General features: G+C 40.6%; 2 protein-coding genes across 2 annotated transcripts in view; one reads left to right on the forward strand and one right to left on the reverse strand.

Annotated features, from left to right (window-relative positions):
* cbr1 (carbonyl reductase 1) overlaps nucleotides 1-26832 on the reverse strand; it is a 585032-nt gene that overhangs the window by 476053 nt on the left and 82147 nt on the right. The gene's annotated exons all lie outside the window — the stretch shown is intronic.
* nrg3a (neuregulin 3a) overlaps nucleotides 1-26832 on the forward strand; it is a 409270-nt gene that overhangs the window by 372930 nt on the left and 9508 nt on the right. The window contains exons 5-7 of the mRNA XM_074647325.1: nucleotides 6000-6102; nucleotides 11692-11818; nucleotides 24233-24348. Coding sequence (XP_074503426.1) covers nucleotides 6000-6102; nucleotides 11692-11818; nucleotides 24233-24348 — 346 coding nt within the window. The remainder of the gene's footprint in view (nucleotides 1-5999; nucleotides 6103-11691; nucleotides 11819-24232; nucleotides 24349-26832) is intronic.

Below are 26832 nucleotides of genomic sequence, written 5' to 3' on the forward strand. Positions count from 1 at the left end.
CAATGTGAGCCTAACTTTGAGGGTCGAGGTCACAAACTCTGCTGATAATGATGGAAAAAGATGTGCTGAAGCACAGCAGAGTGCATGTTGGTGTCCTTTGTTTCTGTTCATATGTCATGAACCATGAACTCAGAGTGAAAATGCCACCTCAAGCTGTCGCCAAACTTCCGTCCCATCTGTTTATGTCTATGTGTGAGTATCTATGTCTGTGTTGTCACCAGCTATTTGACTGTAAAGCTTCTTTCCCACTGGACAAAAGAACCCTTAACACCCGCTAACATCTGGCTTTTGTCTTCAGTGTGAAAGTTTACAATCTGCATTCACTCCCGGGACAAATGACTCTGCAGTAGTCACGGCTATTTATTAGCTCCAGACATGACACGTTAATTTTCACCCCTTTTCCGGTACGATGTTAAGTGACGCGTGTTGAAGTGAATATAAATAAATAAAATCAACAGGGATTTTGGCGATTACCGTGCACAAACCGTTCAGGAGATATGACATTTTTTGTAATATAAGCCATCAGCATTTGAATTAAAGGGCCAGTGATAGCAAAACTGTGTAGAACAGCAACAATCAGAACAAGTAACTATTTCCGTCTTGGTTCAGAGATGTTCTGTACCATATTTTGTGACGATTGTTCAATATGTGCAGGAGGAGTAGCACAAATGGGCGTGGCTAATATGGATAGATTCATCTTTACACACAAAATCCAAGTAAAAAATGTTGTTTCTGAGATTAATGGTTCAAAAGTTACAGGCCAAAACGTAAAGTTAATTGTTATAGTGCCACTGTCTGGCCAAATAACACCACACTCCCTTGGGTTCTGAGCAATACACTCGCCAAGTGTGAAGACGATCGGATGAGCAGTTCTTGAGGTATGCGAAGGACACACAGAAAGACAGACAGAGATTCCCTGCTTTATAGTTAGATTTATTAACATATAAAACATACAATTAATATGCTCTCCTCAAAGCCACCAGACTCTATTGACAAAAACAGTCATTTTACAGAAACAAAATTAAATTCATCAAAACTGTCTTTGTTAGTCTTTTCTACTGTTCCAACAATCACCAACTCTGGTTTGAGAGTTTGAAAGAGAGACTGAATAAGTAACAGAAATTAAAAAAGAAGTAACCACCGTAACATTTTCAGTGTTTACTAACCCCGTTTTCTGTGATGTACAACGTGACACACCAGAAAAAAAACAGAAAGGCAGACTGGTCTACCGGCAATGGGAAAGGAGGCTATCGCCTATTTTAGTTGTTTTTTCTCGTGTTTAAAGAAACCTCCAGATATGTGCTAATTTTGGTGGAAAAGGGTCTTATTGTTTGTAAGTTTTTGTGTGTATGTTTGGTGATGATACAAGTGATTCCTGTATTTATAGAAATACATTCCTATACAACTTCCTCTGGGAAAACTGTATAGTAGTTTAAAGTTTAAAGTTTCACCCAAAATTACATTTTTCTTATCTAGCCATGCAGAAAGTTTAGGTTTTATTTGTCCAGGTTTTGTAGATATTGTTCTCAGAGATCGATCCCAATTCGATCACATCTTCAGTAGAAAGAAGTTCCTAAAAGAAAACAGCAAACCAGCGAGGTCCGTATTATTCTGAGTAATATTGTTTTTCAGTTCTTTGAGCAAACAATATTTCCACTCCACTTCCTCAAACTTGCTGCGGCGGGAAAAAAAATCCAGTAGACAGATATCTTAAAATCTGAGCAAATAAAACCAAAAACATCAGCAAGCTGCTTCTTTTCCTGAAGCTCGGCTGGACTGAAACACGCTCTGACAGATGGATGAAAGCAGCTCTTCTTGTCAGAAAGAGAGCTTCCTTTGCTTTTCGGTGATATATATGGATTAGACATATTCAAGGATAGACCCCTGTGTTGTATCAGCACCTCAGCAAGTACTATTTATATATGTCTGCTTATTATACATCAAGCAATACGAGTCATAAATGGCACACTAAAGGCAGTGAAGGCTTTAATCTTTATTGGCAAGACAAGGCTATTTCACCACGTACTCCATCACTTATTGATTTCTCTCTTTCCAGCCAGCTCACCTGTACGGAAACATGGCCGCTGTAAACACATTGAATCACATATACATACAAAAAGGTCAACACCTCTATAACGCCAGCCGCGACCACCTTTAGCATGAAATATGAATCACATTGTTCTATAATGTTGCAGTAAATAAGCGGCCAGCGGGGGGGCAGAGCTGGAGGTTTGAAGTGGAAATAAATAGAAGATGTGACCTTACGGCCCCGCAGATGGAACATGAACACGGTTTCCCTCTCGAGCCGTATGATTTATTCACATCATGAGTGTGTTTGTGCATACAGGAGGCATGTCCAAACAAGGACGAGGGAGAGAGGCTGAAGTACTGCTTGACCTTGGCAACACATTTATGATTGGCCTCACACTGAGCATGCTGCATGCATATATAACATGACAAGTCTGACTGTACAGGACGAACTCAACTTTTCACCTCTAAACTTCTTTGTGTATGTATGTTTGTGAGTTTACATACAGTATATATTTGTGTGCCTACACATTGCAATCTCATTCAGATGAGCGTTGCAGACGGGCAGGATGAAATCATCCCATGTTAGAATTTCAATTTCCATCTTTTCCATCCATTTAAATCCCCGGCATCATCTTTTCTTTTGAAACATCTGTTTCCATCACCTTCTGTTCACAGTGTCACTTCAGCCAACCATGAAAACACTTTGGGGAAGTTTTCTTTTTTTCCTTTACGAGCACAAATGAAAATTGCAGTTAAAAACTTTTGGTAAAACTTTCTATGATACGACGGAGTATCAGGGCCATGTTGAGGGGAAAAAAAATAATCTGAGATTTCGAGATTAAAGTCATAATATTATGAGAATAAAGTCAGAAGTTTACAAGAAAAAAGTCGTAATATTACGAGAATAAAGTCAGAAGTTTACGAGAAAAAAAGTAATAATATTATGAGAATAAAGTCAGAAGTTTACGCGAATAAAGTCGTAATATTATAAAGTAGTAATTTTACGTGTTATTTTAGAGCAATGTGCCGCCTGTGTGAAAATGAGGAACGTGGAGCATCTTGTGAAGTTATACTTAACGAAATACTTCATCTTTTGGCTCATCAGCACCACATTATCATCAGTATCAGGACCTTGAAAAGATTGTGCAAGAAACTGCGTTTATTCAGAAGAAAGAACCACACAGACCTGATGGGGAAACTGACTCTTTGGTGGAGGAGGAAATCACTTTTTTTCTCGTAAAGTTATGACTTTATTCTGGTAATATTATGGGAGGGGAGGTGGACACCAAGGTGGACACCGAGGGGCGTGACAAAGCGGTGGTGTGTGATGAGTTGGGCTGAGAATGTGTTGGTTTCTCAGTGAGGGATACAGATGTTAACTTAAAGGGAAAATTTGCCACGTTTTATGTGGATGTCGGATCAGTGCTGATGGTAAATGTCGTCCACTGGAGATATAAATTCCCCAGTGTGTGCTATATTGACTGAGAAAGCTGATTCCTCCTGCTGCGGAGCCTACATCTACCAGGATTCTCCCCGCACCCCCCTGCTGTTTCTCTCTGCCGTGCGGCTGCCCACTGAGCAGCTGCCCGCTGCAGCGGCTCGTTGACGGCTATCACTCCTTCTTCTTTGAAAACTTTCGTGCATAGTAACACACACACACACAGATCACTCCCTCTCTCTGGGTTGTCATCGGCGACAGCATCCAACAAGCTGTCCACGCTGTAATTCATTACAGCAGAATGATTGTGTTTCATCAGTCGCTGTTTGCTCTCGACAGCTCCGGCTCTGGAGGGACCCCCGCCGGCCAAAACACTGGAAAAACGTACACTGGAAAAAAATAACATCCTCTGCACTCATGTTTTGGGATAAATAACTAACTACAAAGTACGTAGTGTTGCATGCAGTATGAATACAGTTGAGACATACTACTGTACATCGTCAGAACATTGTGCCTTGAACTTTGACCTTCTTGCTCTTATATCCGCTGCACAGAGGCTTGTGGGTCAGAAAAGCATGCTGCAAAATACGACTGGATGCAGTACTTCCTGGTATATACTGCGTTGACATGCTATGAATTGGGGTCATACTAGATCTTTTTCTGGCATACTAAATAGTACGGTAGTATACAGTAGGTATTGGAACGCTCAGAAGGACGTTTTTGAGCGCTGTTGCTGTCCCCACAGTTACCGAAGCGGAAGTAGCACTCTGTAGTTCTTCCTCGCCTCCAACGACGTCACTGGATGCAGGAAGAACAACATATTTTTTCAGCTGAGACACAGAAAGCATCAGCGTTTTTCACACTATATCCTTTGATAGATTTAAGGTTTTAAAATCAGCAAATGTTCCCTTTAATAAAGAAAGATGCAACATGCAGTAAACAGTGAATGTCAGCACAAAATACATAGAGAGGTGGAGTTATGTTTCAGTCAACACCTTCAGTATCAGCCAATAAATTTACACCAAAAACAAATTTGTATCGGGAGAGAAAACATCCTCCAACATCCTGCATCTCATTCCTCCTCGTGTCTGTTGTTTATTTATCCCATCCCTCTCTCTCTCTCTCTCTCTGCCCGTCTGTCTCTCTGCCTTCCCTGCAGCCGACCTCGTTGTGCTCCCGTAGGACGGCCCCCAGCTCCCCTCTAATGATATAATTATAGCCAATAAGCCAATGTGATGACTCAGGCTGATTAGCGGCATCAAAACAACGCTGGCCCCAAACATAACTTAGACATGGAGGGAGAGAAACGGGGGCACGGAGAAGAGGAGAGGAAACGATGCACCGACAACACGCTAATGGACTCCCTGACATCAGTTATTTTCAGGGATTATGTGTGTGACACACTGCATGTATGATCGGTTATGTAATATCTGAGTGGGCATCAGGAAGCGGTGAGCTTGTTGCTGAGAGTTTGAATTCCCAGACAGGCTTGAAGATCTCGATGCGGTTGTGAATTAGTAACACTCTCCCTGCATGGCCGACGGCTGTCAGGACGCCCTTGAGCAAAGCGCAGAGGCTGCAGTTGTGTTGAGGAGACTGTGTGGTTGTATTCTGCAGTGGTGATTTCCTGAGTGTATACGCAGCTGTAAAGAACTTTATCTTTTCTCTACTGAAGTGGCCGTTCAAACCCGTCCGCAGTAAAAATTTGTCTCAATCACCTCGATGTAAAACCCCAACACCTTGTGTCATCTCGCTGCTTCTCCAAGGCCCTGAGCCTCGCTAAATAAAACTTGATTGATCGCCTATTAACGCATCTGAAGGCAACTATGATTTACTTGTTCGTAGCAAACAAGACAGCTTCCATTTTTCTCCACTAATGGCGGTCCGTCCGCGCCCATAACTCTTCTTGTCTCCATGTATTCAAGCTCCATTACATGTGGCATCCATTTCAAAAGAGCGCTCGGCGTCTATTGGACTATTACTCGACGTTGTAGAGCCGATAAAACGAGCTGACTGAGGCTGTGTGGTAACTAAGAATAGCAGGTGTTTGCTGGAGGAATTGGAAATAAGGTGTTTGTGTATTGTAAACTGGGCTGTGAGTTGTTATATTTATTTCAATTTTGGTTTATTTCTCACAAAAGTAATTACACTTATACAGGAGAGAATCTGCAAGGCAGATAGAAAAAGCCCCAGAGAGCCGTTGCAGCACCGCCGACTGTTTGATGATTTGAAATGGCTGTTTGGGTGCTGTAAACAACCATGTTAGAAATTAAAAGTAGCTAAGTACAAATCTCAAAACCGTGTTTAATTCCGTGATACGTTGGGATTTCTGTATAGAATTAATTCGGTATTAACTGTGAATATTGACTGAGGGATCTCAGCAGATATTCACAGTTACACACACACTTCCTCTTCCTCTATTTCTTTCCCACATGCTGACAGATATGTGTGTGATCTATGACTGTATCATCCAAACTGTGTGTTGTTCAAACATTAATGTGACATCTTCCTCTGTTTTGTGTCCCCACAGAGAGCAAAGAGGTGTACAAGAGACAGGTGCTGTCAATCACATCCATCGCCATGGCGATCAGCCTCCTGGGAACCCTGTGCATGGCCCTCTACTGCCGCAACAAGTGAGAGGAAAACACACACAAACAAATACATATAGATATACTCCTTTTTTTTTTACTGTTTATTTGTACATTTTGTAGTTTTAACTGCAGGTTGTAGTAATCTTCAGGACATTTCATACAATCTACAGTTGTTGGCCATACTGATGACACTGTTAATAGTGAAGGGGAATGTGGTGACGTTATTTTTGTTTGCCCTTATTCTGAAAAAGACAATATTACTAAGCTGTTTACATGGCAAATGAAGATGAATATTCCACTAATATTCCTGTTTACATACAGCAGTCGGTGTTGTGATATCTATTCATATCCAAAAATCCTCTTAATAACCAAGTCTTTCATAATGTTTAAGAGTAGAAGTGTTTCTCCTTCTTTTCTTTTGGGCGAACATCTCTGCAAACTGTCGGCTAGTTGGTTTGCCGTGCTCGTTCGCACAAACGGGTGTATAAATGCCACGATAATGCGCAAGGCGTTTAGCGTGCAACAAGTACGCGTTTCTTGATTTACGCGTGTCACTTGTACACGATGTATCCTGTCCTGACCGCAATGTAAACACATGCGTATAAATGCTACGGTAAGAGTTAGTGACGTAGTATAAAAAGCAAGGAAGCAAGCAAGCAAGACACCTTTGGTAGGCGGATCCAACAAACACCAGACTTTTAATCAGTAGACCCGTGTTCGAGACCGTTGTTTTATTTTGTAAGTTACATTTGTTTATCACATGGTTTTTAGTGACGTGTTTTCCGTAGTTGTGTTTCCATACCAGTTTTACTTACTTATTTTAAGCCCAACCATGACGTTTTCCCTTACCCGAAGTGTTTTTCTTGCCTGAACCTAAGTTATTTTTTCCTTAACCTAACTAAGTGTTTTTCTTGCCTAAACTTAACTGCGGACGTTTGTGTGGCATAGAAATTAAAACGCGTACTCATACAGAATGTCGTGGTATTTATCTGCCTTCCCATGAGACCGGGTTGGTGTTGTAAACTACTGTAAAAACCCTAATGGAGACGCATATTCCAAATGCACTGTATACATGACCAAAGAATGCTCTTAAAACCTGAATATAATATCATTATATCACACATGTCTTAATCTGAAAACGCTCATGATTGTCCGTAGTTAGTCGGGATTAGTCGCAAATTAATCACACATTTTTTATCTGTTCAAAATGCACCTTAAAGGGAGATTTGTCAAGTATTTAATCCTCTTATCAACATGGGAGAGGGCAAATATGCTGCTTTATGCAAATGTATGTATATATTTATTATTGTAAATCAATTATCAGCACAAAACAATGACAGATATTGTCCAGAAACCCTCACAGGTACTGCATTTAGCATAAAATGATATGCAAACAGGCTTTGACACAGCAACGGCGAGGCACACACACAGTTCACGGACGGCAATTTTTTCCACCCAACTCTTCGATAGAATCCATTTTTTTCCAGCCATGCACAAACGTGACATGTGGAGGTTTTTCTCTTGAAGATGTTGGCAGGTAAATTAGCTCCAGTGACATGTAATTTCATCCCAACCATCAGTTTCCTCGCTTTCACTTGAACTGAAAGTTGCTCCAAACTTTCAAACTTTACTTTGACGATAATATTTATGGTCAAATGTGCCCAAAGTCCTAAAGTAAGCAGAATGTTACGGTGTTTGGTAATAAGCCCGGTTGGGTGTGGGCAGACGAAATGCCCAAGGAGACATTTTGTTAATTTCGTGAAGGCCGGTGGAACATGTTGAGGCATCAAACATCTTGAACCGAATCCCAGACCGGGTATTTGCAACAATTTGTAAATCTCATTATGTGCACACACATATTCATAGCCCATTATAACCCAAAGGTCAGCTCGTGTGGCTCCTGCTCTCTCTCTCTCCATTCTGTCCTTCTCTCCATCTGCATATTTCTGCAGTGCATGCCCTTGTGTGTGCACATTAATTGGCATATGAATGGACTCCATCCATTCCTGGCTGCAAGGACTTTTTCATAGCTTGCCTGGAGAGATTCTCGTGGGTCAAACATCCGGTATGTACAGTATACCGGCAGTCTGTCCTTCAGGTTGTTTGGACCACGGCTGTGATAGATGGCACTGCAATTCCATAGGCTTCCCTCTGTAGTATAATGATGTGAGTGAGTGAGCAGCCTGACAACAAGATAATCGGATAACGGCGTGATGGACAGGCACTTTCAATGAATCCGTAATTGAGTCAGGAAACGGGCTTGTTCGATGGAGAAGATGCATACAGATATGGGAGGAAGTGTTCATGCAGATCGGAGTGACCTGAATAAAGATAAAGTTTTCTCACACTGAGCCAGACAGAAATACAGCTAAATGAAAGACAAATGATTCTTCGACTCACGCTGTCGTCGTTGCTCTTTAAAGGGCAACATGCAGAGCTGTTACTCCTTTATGTCTCTCCTCCGACACGTTCACACTGAGGTTAATGTGCCGCTTTAAGCTTTAAGTGTGTTTTAGGTGGATCACATCCATGTTTGGTGACTGTTTTTATACAATAGTCCCTCAATTTTAGGACACAGCAGCAAGACAAAGATCCTCAACATGCAGACGAGGCAGCCAAAGAGTTTTAGGGCCAAACAGTTAAATGTTCTTGGTCATCCCAGTCTGTCACTTTACCTCAAGCCAACTAACTGATCATGTGTTTTACTTTGTGAAGACCAGGCTGAAGGCAAAAAGCTGCAATAAAGACCTGGCCGAGCATCACCAGAGAAGATACCGAGTGGAGGATGAAGTACCTGAAAGCCACACTTGATTAAACTACAGATATCTAAACAGAAAATGCCTTTACTAGAAGTTAAAGTCACCAATTAGAATATTACTGGAGTAAAAGTCTTAAAGTGTCGGTATTTATTGTACTTAAAGATAGGGTCGACGATGTTGGAAAGCTAGCATAATTTGAAAGTAACATCGCCTCAGGAGCTCCGTCTAAACCCCCGCCAAGGGTAGAGTATGAGCAGGGAGGCAGGGAGGCATCTGATTGGTTCTTTCCAAGCGGCCCACGAGGCAGTGATTGGTAGACGTTTTTACAGGATTACAGCAGCTACAGATGACGGCTCTTTTCAGGTCCTTTTTCAGAGCTCATCAGTAATGGATCACTGTCGAGGTGTAAAGACCATTTCAACCAATAGAACAAATAGTGTATACTGGAGAACATCGTCAACCCGTCAACAATCCGTTCGTAGACGTCGTCTCTCAATCGGACTGTAAACAACGAGCAGCGCACAGAAAAGAAAGTCTTAGCCCGGATATCCTCTGGTTACACCGGAACTCCAGAAATATAAACCCCTTGCCCTCCAGAGGATTATGAGATTGTCTTTTTTCTAACAATAACTAAGTAGTTTTGTTTTCTAAACCTAACCAATCGTTTCACAACGTTAACCACGTGGGATTGTGCGTTTCTTGCGGGAACGTGACTGATATGAGGTATTCATGAAACATATTTTTGGTTCAGAAACGTACAATACCAAAAAAAATTCTGCCAACTGGGTTGGTCTGTTAGACCCATTCATAATAATACACAAGATCCTCTAATTAGACGTAACCTGAACTGCAGCTACAGCAGATCAGGATGTCGGAGGCTGCTGACGTCATTCAAACAGGTCCGATTTTAGCATATGCTCCGTTGTTATAAAGAGCGAGCAGACCCGTTTGCATGCTGCAGCATCAAATAAACAGCAGATTGTGCTCAGGCTTTAGAAGAGATAATGGACCTTTTTATATTAAGTGAACGCCATTCCAAAACTAGTGTGTGCCAAATGTCACAGCCTTCTTCTGAGAAAATATAATTAAAGTGCCATGGAGGAGCGGCGAGCAGCTCGCCATGAGGCTGTTTGTAAACACGGCGTTGCGGCGCTGTCAAGGCTTCATCGGCTCTATCTGATAATGAGCGTACCTCCGGCTCGCCGCTATGAAGGCCCGATAAAAGGGGTTCGGTGCAGTCAGAGTGATTACACAAGCTTGGTAACTAGTGTCGTAGTAATTAAGGGCCTGTAACATACACAGGTAGAAACACAGCCCAGAATCTTTAAGATTAATGCAATCACATTACAACCCTCTGCATCTCTAAACCTCTCAGTCTGCTTCTAGGAAAGATTAGGGTCAAACTAATGAGTTGTCCATTCAATGAGTCCTTCAGTAACTTTGCAATAAATATTACAAGGCATTTTAATAAAAACACATCTGAGGAATGAAGACTCAAAACATCTTCACAGAATTTATTAAATGGAGTCAATAAAAAATGGATTTTATATTACTGCTTAGGGAGGGAAGAAGGACAGGTATCCTTTGGTCAATAGCTCACTTTCTTCTTCTTCTTCTCTCTCTCCTCAAGAGCAGAGAGAGAGACTGGTAGAATGTAATTCTCCTTGGCCTCTGACTCCTTTTTATAAAGTACTGTATGTTGGTGGATGAATCTGCAGTGTCCTTTATAAGAATGACACAGGATATTATGGATGTTTACTAAACTAAAGTAGGATAAAGGACCATACATGTAGTCTTTGGACTGTATAATGTAGAACTTTATTCTGTAATTTATCCTTTATGCTTGTGATTTTACTCAGAATCACTGTTGGAGCTAACTGACCTGGGCAAAGGGACCTTAAATCGGTGACATCTATGGCTGCAATTAAGAACCAAGTTTGTTAAATTAAATTTGAACACATCAGGATAACGTTGTAATTTACCTTCGCCCAATAGTCATTTTTCCTGAGCCGACTTTAAACGCGTCATAATAATAACTCAATGGCACCTCCGTTAACGTTCGTATCTCCGGTATTTAGCCAGTCAGAAATTGTGGTACGTGTACCATAGTTTGAGAACCACTGCTGTAGCATTTATACACTGCAGTCAGCACAGGATACATGGTGTACAAATGACACGCAGAAATCAAGAAAAGTGTACTTATTGCACGCTAAAGGCCTTTTCGTGCGAACGGGCTGAGACTACAAGAGTGATATGCCATCATGACCTACTGTATAGTTAAGAAACAGGGTGACAGTTAAAAGATGCTTTAAGTAGCTATTGAGTTATAGAGTAGAAAGACTGATTACTGTAGGACTACTGCCTATATGTTCTATACTGTAATGAACAGTCAAGGTGAGACCAAACTGATTACTGGACCCTAAACAGTACATCTGTAATATTGTACATTTGTGTCATTCCTTTCTGAAACAAAGGCCCCAATGCTCCTGTTTTGAATTAAGAGCAAACTTACTGTATATATTAGTTGCAGGTGGGTTTTGGTGGGAATGTTGATTGCAGAACATAATTATGACACTAAGAAACTCAAAACATGTTTTAGAAGTAATCTGGAAAGCCTAATGTAATGCAAAAGAAGGACGAGGAGGGAACTTGGACCAGCAGGATGCTTTATCCTCATACATGTGTACGGTTTAGCAACTCAAAGCCTGTGTTACCACAGCACTGCTTGATGATTCAATAATCATTGATATTATATTTACAGAGGGATGAAAATCTGCAGACCTGATTCACAGTAATTGAGCTGAGTGGTCAAAGCTCTCCTGAAATAAATTCCACTTGTGCATCATCATCCTTTTATTTTCTTTCTCTTCAGGAGGCGCCGAGAGAAGCTCCAGGCCCACTTGAAGGAGAGTCGCAGTTTGAAAAACTACACAGCTAATTCCCATAATGCCGTGGAAGCCAAGATGAGGGCCCCTAACGCCAACCTGCAAATGCATGAGGTGACTACTGCTGTTTTTCCTTTTTCCATCAAGTGTTGATGTCTTCGAGTGAAGGACGCCCGTACACGTACACACACCTGGAAAACATATTACTATGTGTAAGTCAGGTAAAGACTGGCTGTATGAACTGATGTTTAGAAGATGACATTAACTTGAACCTGATGTGGTTAAAGGTTTAATATGCAGCATTTTTTCAGTTGGTGCTTGTAAACCCACAGCATTCAAAGTTGGCCCCTTCTGCCCGGCTCAAAAAGAGAGATTAGCGATAGTCGAGCGAACTATAGAGTGAATGAAGAGAGGGAGCGTCGTTAGTGAGAACAAAGCAGTGAATCACAGAAATAAAATGTTATTTTCTGATTGTTTCACAGCGGTTAGTTTCTAAAGCACAAATAAACACACCCAACTCTCCACACAACCCTGTGGGAAGGTGCCACATTGCCGGATTTTGATTGAATGCAGTCGAAAAGGCATATAGAGGCCACGATAATGCGCAAGGCGTTTGGCGTGCAATAAGTACGCCTTTATGGATTTTTGCATGTCATTTGTGTTTTGTAAGTTACATTAGTTACGACGATGGTAATGTGTTTTTTATTGCCGTTTGTGACGTTTTTTCCATAGTTGGGTTATGTTGTTTCTTTGTGTATTTTTACTTAGTTTACATACTTATTTTAAGCCCAAAGAGGACATTTTCCCTTTCCTGGCGTACAAATGATGCACGAAATCGGCGTAAAAATTACACGCAACAAGGCTAAATTGCCTACTCATGACATGCGGAAAGTTCATGTGATGACGTGGTATGAAGAATCAGCAAGACCAAAGAGTGGAACTTAGTATTTGTCATTTCAAAGAGCATCTTCAGTTGCCTCTAGCAGCATAAAGATGCAGCACCACCAAGAGAACGAACCTCTAAAGTAATCTTTGACGTTCAATATACTGTATGTGCCATTAGTTGCCATTAACACAAATTTTGAATGTTCTGTTGCTTTAAGCAGCAAACCGAAGAAAAGATCACAAATCAGACATACACAGTACACATATTACACCTCAGAGTATTAGCATCTATCATTGAGTTTATCACCCCGCTGCAGTTTTAGCTGCTTCTGAATCAGCTCGTCTCCACCTGGCCACTCGCATCAGGCTCACAGGTCTTTGAGTGAGCAATCGTTCAGTGGTTTGGGAGCACAGCGCCAGCTAGCCACGTCGTTCATCATCTTCTCAGCGCTCGCTCTCTCTCCCAGATGTGCGTTTCGGAGTAGCTGGCATGGAAAACATTGCATTAATTTGAGTGTCAGTCAAATCCACATCTTACATTGCCTTGTGGGGGTGTATGTACGTATGCATTTGTGCAACATTGGTCATGTATTATCTGTTTGTACATGTTTATTATATACAGTAATTTACCTATGTAATATACACAGGTTTGACGTAAAGCTTTCCTCCAAAGGGCATGATTTGAATTTACAATGAAGCGAATCACATGTACTGTACACACCAGGGAGTCTCAATCTATCATAAACACATTAACATACACAAGGTGGATAAATCACTGTGTGGGAGAAGCACAGTCATTTTACATGAAGTAAAGATAATTACAATTCACACTGGCAATTCATGTTACAGCTGACAAGTCAGGCCTCATTGGGCCAAATTAGTATAAGAACAAAAACTAGACTGTCCTCTGGTCATTTGACAAAACAGCTTCAAAATAAATACAGGTGACATTCTTAAGGTGTGGTGGAAAGTCAGAGAGAGGGAGGTCAAGGCCAAGGACCACGGTTCCCTTTCCATCTCCTACCAACAGCCAACACTAGTTCCTTAAACCCATGAAGGCAATCTCTTCTCTTATCTAGACTTTAACCAAGTAGTTTTGGTGCTTCCACTTAACCACACCTTAAAGCAATAGTTTGACTTTTTAGGAAAAGATGCTATGCTAAGCTAACTGGCGATAGCCTCATATTTACCGTACCAGCCTGGTCTACTACTCATACAATGAAACTGCTTTGTTAATTACATTTCAAAGGAACGTATTTACTCCTGGATTTGTTTTTGACGGATGACAAATATGTTTAATCAAAGTCTGCATAGGGAGGAGGAGGTCGGGGTGGATGGATGAGTCAAACACGGGACTTTCACCCAGGTGTTCGTGAGGCCGTTCATCTTGGTTTGTGGTCGTCGTCATCTTGGTTATTTGCAACCAGAAGTGGCACAAGAGGGTGGAGCTAAGAATAACCGAACGTTGGACAAGATATTTTTAGACCAAAATGTAACTTTCATGAACTGAGGACAGACTGTAAAAGAGTTAAAGATGAAAACACAGAAAACGTTCACCCAGGAGACCGGTGTTTGTGTCCAGTGTGAAGTAGATCAGATGAACGGTTCTCGAGATATGCGAAGGACACACAGACTGACAGAGATTGCTTGCTTTATAGTTAGACTATTAAAAGAACTATATGTATAAAGTATCACCCCTTAAAATCTCCCATAGTCCTGTGTGTGTTATTTAAGTGACCCAGCGTCGAGGTCTAGATCATGTTTTATTTCTTTTATTATAATTATAAATCATCACACAGACTGATGTCTCAGGCTGGTCACCAGATGCTTATGAAGTGCAGAGTAGAAGGTGACAGTCTACTCTAACTTGAATCAACAGGTCAAAGAAGTAAAAGTGTCTGAACGGAGCAGGACTGCACAGACCCTGTCGACTTTAATCTGGAGCTTAAAGACGTTAAAACATGAGGCCGTTCTTGCCTGAGGATCCCGAGTTTCAGTTCACAAAGAGTTCAGATAAGGTATAGCTGGGAGACGGAGCTAACCGAAGCTTGAAAGTAATCTGTAAAATCTGGAGTTTGTGAAGACGGTGTGTCAGGTGTGCCACCTCGTATTAGCCTCAAGCTGAGTGCTCTGCCAAGGACAAACAAACTGGCTCCCCGCACTTACATGGAGATCAAGGGAATGGCAGCGATCCAACCGTCTACATGGATTTAGATCTTGTGTTGTGCAGACGTTTGAAGTGCATCATATTACCATTCAGTTTCAACCTGAATGTCACAGTAATTGAGAATAAATAAGAGATCTTCTTTACGTGCATGCAAATGGATTAATGTATATTTACGGCCCGTTCCCATTCCCAGGGCGTCAAATACTGAGGCTTTGTCACGGCCGTCGGCATGTGTTACCGCTGCACAATGCACCCTTTAGCGCCGGTATGGAACCCGTCCGCGGCACCAGTATACGCTCCCATACAGTGCTCCGGGAGTGTGGTGACGCAGCTCCGTCGCACAGCGGTTTAATGTATTGATTCGTGTTGGACATAGACAGAGTCAAGTCAAGTCAAACTTTAATTATAACACGTTTAAAAACAAAGTGCTGAACATGTACATAATAAAAATGAATACAAAGCAAACAACACTAAACATAATGTGCCCATAACAGCAGTGAAAGAGTCACAGCACAACAGAAGACCAACTTAATCAAATGCCAACGAGAAGAGGCCACCACAAAGAATCGGTCGCCTCTGTTTTCGAGTTCTGGGTACGTCCAGGAGCATCAGATTGACCTCAATGCTCCAACTGGAGTATGAATGTGCATTAGTTCTGCGAGATAAGGTGGTGCCGGCCCGTAACTTCTGTACTTAAGTTACGGCACTTCCGGTGTTATTTAAACCCAAACCGCGATCTTTTCCTAAACCTAACTAAGGCTCACAAGGCTTTCATCCAGGAGAGCGCTGTTAGTGTCCCGCGTGGTAAGTTGAAACTCTGAGTGTGGTGGATGTGAGGTATCTGCAGGACTATCACCCAGGAGACCGCTGTTGGCTGTTTGTGTCCCGTGTGAAACCAAAAGTGAACGTTGAAACCTGTAATTTAAATAATGTAACAAATGTACTTATTTTTAGCCAAACCGTGTTTTTACCAACCCAAATCAAGTAGTTTTGTTGCGTTTTTGTTGTGTTTGTTTCAATTTACAACGTGAACCATGTGTTTAAAACTGCAACCATTATCCAGGAGAAAATACTTTTACCTCAAAATGTAACTGAGAATGCAGTTTAGTTGCAGGAGACAGAGTTGGGCTATAATGCTGATGTCAATTATGATGTAGTCTCAACTGCTAGATGAGTAAACAGGTGACAAAGAATTGTCTGCCGCTCTTTGTATTTGGTAATTTAGCCAACAATGACTTTTCACACAGATCTGGAAAAGTGTATTTTCTCAAAATGACTGATTTGGTGAAAGTTGCCATGTCAGATGGCGGTCGGTGTACTGTAGGTAGTAAAGGTTGAGCCTCCTCTCTGTTGCCCATGCAGGTAAATGAAGCTCTAGAATCACAGTCTGAGGAGACGTCTAATCAGCCAAACTCAACACACCTGAGTAGGTCTGCAGCTCAGGATGTGAGCACTTGTGCAATCAGTTCGGTTGTGAAAAGATAATGACACGTCACGTTTTAGCACTGTGAGTTGCAGTTTAAATATATAATGTTTAAATAAAGGGAACTGAATTAATAACAAATATATATATTCAAGGATTTCAGACTCACAGTTAACTTTAATCTGGTATATGTTACTTTCTGAGTTAAAGGAGGGTTGAATGAACATTGTTTAACTTGACCCACTCCAGCCGGCCACATTCACATCCATTATAAAGTCTCTAAAAGAAGCACCGAACCTAAACTGTGATTCCTCAGAAAGTAGGAAAAAGATATCACAAAGCATAAGTGATAAAGTGCACTGACCCATTTACAGTTTGAATGGAGCTGCTCGCTCAAAGAAGCAGTTTAAAGAGCAGCAGGTTGGAACATTCCTCCCGTTGACGTCCACAATGAGAAAAGTAGAAAAAAAAATTACGAAAAAATATTAAAGAAATCAAAGTGGCAGCAACAATGTCCGTAAAAGGGATTTCAAGTGAAGGTAAAATAATAATGAGTAAGAAGAACATTGGTGGGATTAGTCTAAGTACATGAAATAAACATCATCCTTATCAATAAATGATTAGTTTTCCTGTGTGTCATTTGCCAGCAATAATCACATTATACAAAACATAACAGAAAACTATTTAAAAGTAAGAGTGCTAATTTCTCTATTAAAACTGACTCACTCATGAATGACTGATTATTGTTTACCGACTCTACAGCATGTATTGTTGAGAGAAACAAAGAAGATCTTTAGTGTATAAATGTTGCTTTTGAATCTTGATTTATTTATTTAATTTCTACAAGAGCCTTTGAGGAATTTACATGCAAATGAATTGTTTCTGTTTTTTGTTTTTATTAAATGTCACATTGACTTCTGTCTGCAGGCGATCAATTACCCAAATTTCTGAACACGGAGCAACAAGCACAGGGTTAATGTTGCTTTAGGAGCATGCACTCACACCAAGCTGTTACTGTATACTGAATTTATTTTACATTTCTTCAACACAAATAAATCCTAATTTAATTTTTTCTAATCTGAGTTTAACGTTGCACTTTGTTGTAGATAAACATCCCGATGTAATCGGGTAGGTCGTGCCAAAGGCGGCAGAACTATCCAGCAGTGGCCTGTTATAGAAAATGAGCTCTTCTGATTAGCACCGCAGGGCCCTTTGTTGGAAGTATTTGATTAAGCAGTGAAGTGAAGAAGCAGCTCGCAGTGAGCCGATCTCGCTCTATCCATCAGGTTTTACCAGCCTATCATGTATTCCACAGGTATTCCACCGAGTCCGTCTGTCATTGCCGCATAATTGAAACTGCTCTGTCTCTATCATGAAACAAGACTATCCTGAGCCTGCTCTGCTAATCTGAGACTATTGTGTGTGTGTGTGTGTGTGTGTGTGTGTGTGTGTGTGTGTGTGTGTGTGTGTGTATGTGAGTGTATTTGTAATGCTGTAACACTTTTATTGATGGCAGCATCTCTGCACAAATCATAGAAATCCTCTCCTGGTTCCCTCCGGATGGTCTGTCAGTGTTAAAAAACCTCAGAGCCGGAGGCATACGGTGCGCGCCATCCCTTATCTAAGAGATTAAAACATCCATTACAGCACACACACACACACACACACATACATTAATATACGACATTACATGCTCCCTCTGCACCACAGATGTCCAAACTCGGCATGAAGTCACTGTCAAAGTAATGATTTGTTGTATATCTGTGTGTGTTTATGGAGCTGGAGAGCAGAGTTTCTTTGCCTGCAGCTATGCAAGAAAACATCACATTTCTATTGATGACCTCTATAAAACAGTCAGTGTTGCTGTGTGACACATGAACACACACAGCTTCCGTTTTTTTCCTTGTGCGGTCTTTCTAAAGCCCTGGATCTATTTTCAGACTGAAACAAAAGACGCCGAAGCTTCAACAGTGTCAGCGTTAACAGATTGGAGGCTCTTCTCCCTCTCTGAGCTGCTGGCTGTGTTGCCAGATCTCGCGAGAGAAACGAGCAACCAGGTCTATAGAGACAAGCCCAAAAGAATCAACTCCCCCCTCTCAATTTATTTTGGATTGCATGCATTTCATTTCATTTTTGCATCCATTTTTAGCTTCTTCTAGCTATCTTTAGCTTAGCTTTTAGCTTGCAACTTCACATTTTTCTTGTTATAAAGTTAAAGAAGATGAATGTTTTGTCATTTTTGCACCATTTTTAGCTTGTAACTTTACATTTTTCTTAACTTAACTTAAAGACGTTGGACATTTTATTTCATTTTTGCATTGCATTTTTAGCCTGTAACTTTCGATTTTTCTTGTTATAAAGTTAAAGAACTTGAACATTTTATGTCCTTTTTTGCACCATTTTTAGCTTGTAACTTTACATTTTTTTGTTAACTAAACTTAAAGAAGTTGAACATTTAATTTCACTTTTGCATTTAGTTTAATTTTATCAAGTCGGCATTGGCATGATGTGCTTGTATTTCCCACTTGCAAAAACGGCAAACTGCCGTTGAATTAACCCCCACTTGAGGGAGAATCCAATCTTTAAGTCCACTCTCTTTTTCCCAATCTTTGTTGTACTTATTGTCATATTTCATCCACTTTGTACCTGGCATTGTTAGCTGAACGTTGTCTCACACTTTAGAAACAAGCCCAAAAAAAACGCAACCCGCGACTAACGATATTTGTAAGCGACTCTTCAGGAAAACAAGCCCAAAGTCACTCATAAAAAGCGGACTTGGCCACTCTGGCTGGTATCCAGAGCTCTTTATTAGTCTAGAACGGATCAATAAGTTAAACACAAGACGTTTTCTGCCTGTAACTGTAAAAGCAAAGCATTGTCATATCAGTGAACTCAGTCAGAACTAGCAGGCGTAATTATATTGCCATCCATTTCTTCTTTAACATGAATAAATTAACATGCAAGCATCAACAGATCCTTCTCTGTTTGAATAATTGTCGCCCAGTTTCTGAAGTGGCTATAGTGTAGTGTAAATGTTTTCTGTTTTATCACAGGATGAGAAGATGAACAACTGTTCGCTGGAAGCTTCAGTATCAATTAGCAGCTTGCAGCATGGTGTCAGAACATCGGCCTTTATGTGTAAAATTATCTGAGTGTCCCTTTAATGTGACATTATCTCTGTAGTTCCTTTCATTTGAAGAAAAAACTTTCCTCACACTAAACTGTTGCATCTGGTGCAATACGTTCTCACTCCCAACTCGTCAAATACCACAGCATGGTGAGCTTCAAACTATGACGCTCTAGGTACCTCTCTAGCGTCAGTTTTGGACGTGTCAGGGACGGCATTTCAGTCTCTGCTCGTATGCATAGTGTCTTTTCATAATAAACTTCAAACGTATGGTTTACTTAGTTTTTAGGTTCACTTACGCAACAAAACTATTTGGTTAGGTGAAGTAGAAGATTATGGTTTGGGTTAAAATAAGTATGTTTGTTACATAAAATGAGTCTGTCACTTAAGTACGGAAGTTACATAACAAAAGTAAGGTAAAATAAGTCAACGGGACACAAACAGCGGTTTTCAGGCTGAAAGTCCTGTGTTGTTTGACCAACCCGGTCTCACAGGAAAGCGTATAAATACTACAACATTACATGGACATTCATGTGTCCTGAGTACGCATTTTAGCCTTTTCACATGTCATTTGTACACCATGCAAAAGTCCACAGTTAGGTTTAGGCAAGAAAACTACTAACTTAGGTTCAGGTAAGGAAAACACTTAGTTAGGGTAAGGAAAAATGTCATGGTTGGGCTTAAAATAAGTACATAAACAACTACAGAAAACACATCACAAACGACATGTGACCAATGTCACTAATAAAACAAAACATAGGTCAACAACAGTCACAAACACGGGTCTCCTGGTTAAAAGTCCAGTGTTTATTCTACGTCACTAACTCTTACCGTAGCATTTGTACGTGGATAGATTTACATTGCAGTCACTACAGGATACATGGCGTACAAATGACACGCAGAAATCAAGAAAGGCGTACTTATTGCACGCTAAACGCCTTGAGCATTCTCGTGGCATTTATACACCTTTTCCTTTCCATTTATAAGTCTCTTTTTCGCTTTGTCACAGCTATCGCCGTTCGATGTCCCGTGTGTCAAGTTTCACTTTCACTTTACAATCAGCTGTTCGTTTAAAAACATCGTAGTTTCAAGCCCAACTATGTTGTTTTTTTCCTAAACCTAACTATAGTGGTTTTGTTGCCTAATCCTAAGCATGTGTTTTCGTTTAATTCACAACGATAAGCACATTTACTGCAACTGAAAAGTGACGCCAAGGGGTCTGACAAAGCTTGTAAGCACCTTGGTAGTGTACACTTCTGTTGAAGCTCTAACTACTAGTCCACCCAAAGATCCAAATAACCACTAAATAACTATCAAATTATTCAGACTTGTGATGTTTGTTAATAATCAGAGCCAGTCCCTTCTGTTTTAGGAAAGTATGATAAGTACCGTCAGAAGGACAATCAAACATTGCAGCACCTCCATGAGCTCAACAAGAATCGTTTTAAAACTGCCTTAAGCAGCTACCTGACTCATTCCCCAAAGACATTTGGTCAATCTTAAATTTGTGAAGAAGCTGCTACACCCCTGAAATATCAATGTAGCCTCACTCTTTCAGAGTAAAAGTCAAAGTCGGCCTCGCCAGCACAACATGGACTGACTCCACCTTAAGACAGGATGAGCACTATTTGAACACATGAGATACTCTGCAGGTTGAGCTCTTCCTACTGAACCTGCTAATCATCTACATGTACATTTCTGCTTCAGTAGAGGTGGTAGTCTAGTGTAAATCCAAGTTAAAAGAAAGAAAGTATGTCATAGTTGTCAAGTACAAATCAGCCTTCAAACGTCTAAATGGTCACAGAGCCGAGGCAGAAACTGTGACGCTAATGAGGCTGGCGTCCTGCGGAGGGGACTGTGTGAGTGACAACCTTGTTAGTCACAAATCAAAACTTTGTCTAAAGACATAAAAGTACTCTGTGCACAAAAATAAGTCTAACTCTTACCTCGTGTTACCGACGTCCAGATGATGCTGAGATAATGCTGAGGAGAGAAAAAACTGTCAGTGATGCAAACCACAGATAGGTTTGTGTAGTAGATAAGAAATCAAACCGGCGCCACTCTCCTTACATCTTTTAAGGCTTTTTAAAGTTTAAAAACCTGAAACACTTTGTGGCGTTGCCCCGTGTTCAGCAGATCTCTGCCGCTGCCGCTGTGTAACGGAGCGAGGCCGCCTTGTCAACCATATTGTTGAAGTGCAGAACAAAAGAAGTGTTTGGTTTCATTGCATATTTGTCTCTCCAGAGACGTAGGCGAACATGAAGAGAGTTAAAAGGGAGGACCTGCGACTTACAAAGTACCGCGGTAGTGCTGATTTAGATATGCTGTCAGGACGGAAAGAGGGACATAGAGGGTACAAAGGAAGGATCATTGTGGATGAGAGAGAGATTCAAAGGAAGGAAGATATACAGCAGTATTATAGAAAGAACTCAAGAAAGACAAGACTAGCCATGACTTTTGTTTCAGAGTACAGAAGAATGTGAACCAACACAACTTTAAAGATATAAAGATATAAAGATATTATAAGCCAGATTATAATATTTATTGCAGGCAGGAGGCACTCGTGTTTACTGTAAACACTTAATCCTCCATCTCTGCACATATTTAAATTCAATTCAAATCTCCTTTTATCCCGTCTGTACAAAGTGAGAACTTAATTGCATAGATTTACTGATCGACGATCCCACTGTGATGAATCCGGGCTTTGAAAGGGCTTATTGTTAATGATTAATTTCATGGCATTTCTGCTTTATTTGATGATTAGACTCATAGAAGTCATAGAGAGATGGGTTGATATGCAAATGATGTGCATGTATACATTGCAATAAAGGCTCTTATCACAAAGCCATTCTCAAATGTATAATTTAATCTAGAGCTCTGAAAATGAATAATATCTCAGCTCTTGGGTACATTGTTCTTGGCGAGAAGATTGAGTGTTTTTTCAACTGTCTGAATTGTACTCAAGACAGAGCGATGGTTCCCAAACGGTTTTGGCTTGTGTTCCCTTAAAACGAAGCAAAGTCTAAATGTGATCCCTCAACACGGGTTTGTTGTAAGACATAAGCAGTTCAACCACAGCGATTTTCTCCTCTCAAATTGTTCCATTTTAATAATTTTTGAGAAACCTGGAAGTTTACAACGATCCTCAATTGATTAAATTATTAGAGAAGAAATATGTTTTTGATTCCGTTGTATTCCTTTAAAATAGAGCTGTCAAAGTCAATGCGATAATAACGCATTAACGCAGATTTGTTTTAACGCTACTAATTTCGTTAAGGTAACATGTGATGTGAAGATAGTGGTATCATATGAAACTATAAAACCTAAGGAATCCATCAGTACCAACCATGTCATACTAGCTCATCGTGAAGGAGGCTAAATAACACTCCGAACTTTTGGCGAGGAAAAACTGGCATGGCCATTTTCAAAGCGGTCTCTTGACCTTTGAAAAAGTCTGAAAAAAAGTCTTAAATATGTCCAAAAATATGTTGAAATGTGTCCGAAAAAAGCTGAAAAAATATCCCCAAAAACTCTGAAAAATGTGCGAAAAAATATCCATATCATACTAGCTTGTCGTGAAGGAGGTTAAATAACGCTCCCAACTTACGCTAAATTTTGTTGAGGAAAAACTGTCATGGCCATTTTCAAAGGGGTCCCTTGACCTCTGACCTCCAGATGTGTGAATGTAAATGGGTTCTATGGGTACCCACGAGTCTCCCCTTTACAGACATGCCCACTTTATGATAATCACATGCAGTTTGGGGGCAAGTCATTGTCAAGTCAGCACACTGACACACTGACAGCTGTTGTTGCCTGTTGGGCTGCAGTTTGCCATGTTATTTCAGCATATTGTTTTATGCTAAATGCAGTACCTGTGAGGGTTTCTGGACAATATCTGTCATTGTTTTGTGTTGTTAATTAATTTCCAATAATACATTTATACATACATTTGCATAAAGCAGCATATTTGTCCACTCCCATGTTGATTAGAGTATTAAATACCTGACAAATCTCCCTTTAAGGTACATTTTGAACAGATATAAATGTCCGATTAATTTGCGATTAATCGCGTCTAATTATTTTAATCGATTGACAGCTCTACTTTAAACATCTCACCACAGGTTGGGAAGCATTGAGCTAGAGGACTGAAGTTAACATTAATAATTGATGCTTTGGAGCGTCTTGGTCGCCAAGTGGTTGCAGCGCATGCCATATAACCACAATGTCCCGGGTTCGATTCCGGCCTTGGGGCCTTTGTTGCGTGTCATACCTCCCGCTCCTCTCTCTATCTCCCCCATTTCTAAACTGTGCCAACGGAAGTGTTTTTGTTTAATCCACAACATTAATAACGTGTTTACTGCGACCGAAAAGTGACGTAAACGGGTCTGACAAAGCGTCAGTATGTGACGAGATGGCATGAGAACATGTTGGACCTACATAAGTAAACAAGACCATCAGCGATATTCAGCCATCAGTGGCACATCTGGACGCTCGAAGTTTTGCTACAGAACCTGAAGCCTTAATGCTCGTGATGTTATCAAACTATCAGCAGCCTCTTTCTCGTTCTCTCCACACGGTACCATTTACCTCAATCCCCGAAAAATCGAGAATAATGTGGAGGAAAGTGGTGAGGGGAAATAGATGCAACTGGGCTCCATTTAGTCTCCGACAATCAGCTCTGAGAATCGAGGCGGTACACTCCCCACCCGAGGCTCTCAGTGTGAGAAAGAGCCGGGGGAGTTAATGGAAGAGATCTAAGAAATCTCTATATACCCTGCTTAAGAAGGAGGACAAGTTCTATCCTGAGTGGGAACACTTTGTATATAGCACGATGTAAAAATATATTTAACATCAGTTTATCTGAAGGATTCCTCGTGACATGTTAACGCCACAAAACTTTATTGTTGTTCTTGTTTGTTTCCGCAGTACTGTAAACGGTCCTCCCAGCCTCGCCAGGGAAACGTCTGTGAGTCCAGCTTTCCACACTGCAACATCTCCACCACGCCGTCCAACGCGTCCAGAGGCACGGCCAAACATCACAGGTATGACATTTGATTGCACATACGGGTATAACGTCACACCAGAGATGCAGCTTCCACCTCCGTTCACTGCAGGAAATAGTAATAATGCAAATTACACCAACAATAGGCAACTTCAGTGTCCCTCTAATCAGCAGGGACGCAGTGAAGAGAGAAATTGAATTATCCACATTACAGTGCAGCCAAAGCTAATTGCTGATTCACGGAAGAATGATGGTAATTATAATTAAAGCTATAAACATGTTAATAAGCATATCTATAACAGTCATGAACGCTGAGGAGATGAGACAGAGATAAAATGGGAAGCACATGTGCAGGGATTTATGAGGCAGCACCGACATGTGAATCCCTGTAAGCTTTTTCTCACACTGCTCAGCGGTGTGTCGGAGCGTCGGCATGTTCATCAGCAGCAGTAGCAACACCCTCGTGTGTTGCCCACTTCTGACGGAGTTAGAACTCAAATCTCTGCCAAGGCTGAATCCTCCGCTACAATACACACAAACAAGCACATTCACACAGAGCTGAGCCAAAGAGACGGGAGCTCCCGCAGAGCCGGTTTGTACGTCATTGGTATTCTGTTTTTAGAGTTTTAGCCTCTGCTCCAGGTTTTATGGTTTTTATGTGTGAAAAAGAAACCTTGTCTCCTCCAACGTTACGTTCCCACACAACTAAACTGCATTCTCGAATAGGTTTCGAGGGAAACATATTTCTCAATCAGAATCAGATTTATCAATTAATCCATTTATCAATTTATGAATCAGTACATGTGCACATACAAGGAATTTTTGCATTTCTCTCAATGTACTTAAACAGAAATAGAAATAACTTCTAGGGACAAGGACAACTAAGCTGGACAAATAAAGACTGTTATGTACACAAATATATGTCAATAGGTGTGTATATATAAATATGATATAAATATATATTAGAAGCACCAATGACCAACAATAAAAAAAAATGAAATAAAACATCTATATACAAGCCAAGTGTTTCTCCTGGATTACAGTCGCAGTTTAAAACACGTGGTTAATGTTGTAAATGGAAATAAAACAAAACTCAACAAAACTATTTCGTTAGGTTTAGTAACAAAAACTAAAAATGACTGTTTGTTACTTTATGAATCTACAGATGTAAATTAAAAGAAGTGAAGGTTTACTTACATAACAAAACTTGGTATAGGTTTAGGAAAAAAGATCATGGTTTGGGTTAAAATTACTACGTTTGTCACGTAAAATAAGTCAGTTTGTTACTCAACTGCCGTTAGTTAAGTACGTACGCTTAGAATAAGTCAACAGTGACTTTTAGTTTCACACAGGAAAATAACAGTTGTCTCCTGGGCGAAGGTCCTGTGTTTGTTTGACCCATCCACCTCCCCGACGTCCTTCCTACGCGGACATCCGCAGACCTCCACAGACTGGCATTACAAACATATTTGTGATTGTCAAAAACAAACGTAATCCGCGTTGTATCGGAACGTCATTTTTAGGAGAAAGGGCTGGAAAAAGAGTGAAAAAATTTTGTTTTCAACATTGATGATGCAGAGGGAATTGACTAAAATACGTACTTAACGCTTTTTTGACTTCACTTTCCTTTAACAGAAACAGATGTTCACGCCTGAGAGCCTCTCGGTAAACTGGGTTTCTACCTCTAACTGCTGAGCAACTCCACCGGAGCAGCTGGGGGGGTTAATCAGCTTTTTGTTAGGGGATCCAAGCAGAGATTTTCCCAGCCAAACCAGAAATACGATCAGACAACCTTCAAACCACAAAGTCCACTTCTCTAACCTTTTGGCTGAGACTTTTCTTTCTCCTTTTCTTTCCATTTCTCGGTGAAGAGCTGAGGTGATCACAAGATTAATTATCTGGCAGTCTGTTCCTCTTACCGCAAATTACATTCTTAGTGGGCGATCAGGGTTTATTTGTTTGCAATCGCATCGGCTTAGGCAGAGACTTGGACTCTATTGTCGGGATAGCGGAGGGTGTTGGGATACCACGGTCCAAAATAGCCAGAAAGAAACTGGCCAAGGCTAATTCTGTGGTTCGGAAATATCTCGTTTTAAATGCCTTTATACAAAACTCTGCCAACACTATTAAGTGGCTGACTGTAAGTAGGGCTTCCAGTTGTTATGGCTAAGAAGCACATTTTTAGAGGCAAATCTCTCCTTCAAAACAGCACAGTTAAATATGAATGAGGGCCTGGAGAGCTACTTCAGTAAAGCAAGTCAAAATGTACTTAACACATTTTCTGGCTCCAAAATCTCTTTTAAGAGATTATATGTAAGCAAAGAGGACATGAACATAACACCATGCTTTCAAATGACTGTATTACTAAAACTGATTCATCTAAGAGAAACAAATCATCTTAAAGGATGTGAGGTCATTTTAATAACTTCAATCCTTCTTGGGAACTAGGAACATTTGTCTACTTCCCATTCTCCCTTTCCACTAAAGTAAATTAAAAAAACGAACATAATGACTTGTTTTCTCA

This window comes from Sebastes fasciatus, chromosome 9, assembly GCF_043250625.1.
Source record: "Sebastes fasciatus isolate fSebFas1 chromosome 9, fSebFas1.pri, whole genome shotgun sequence".
NCBI lineage: Eukaryota > Metazoa > Chordata > Actinopteri > Perciformes > Sebastidae > Sebastes > Sebastes fasciatus.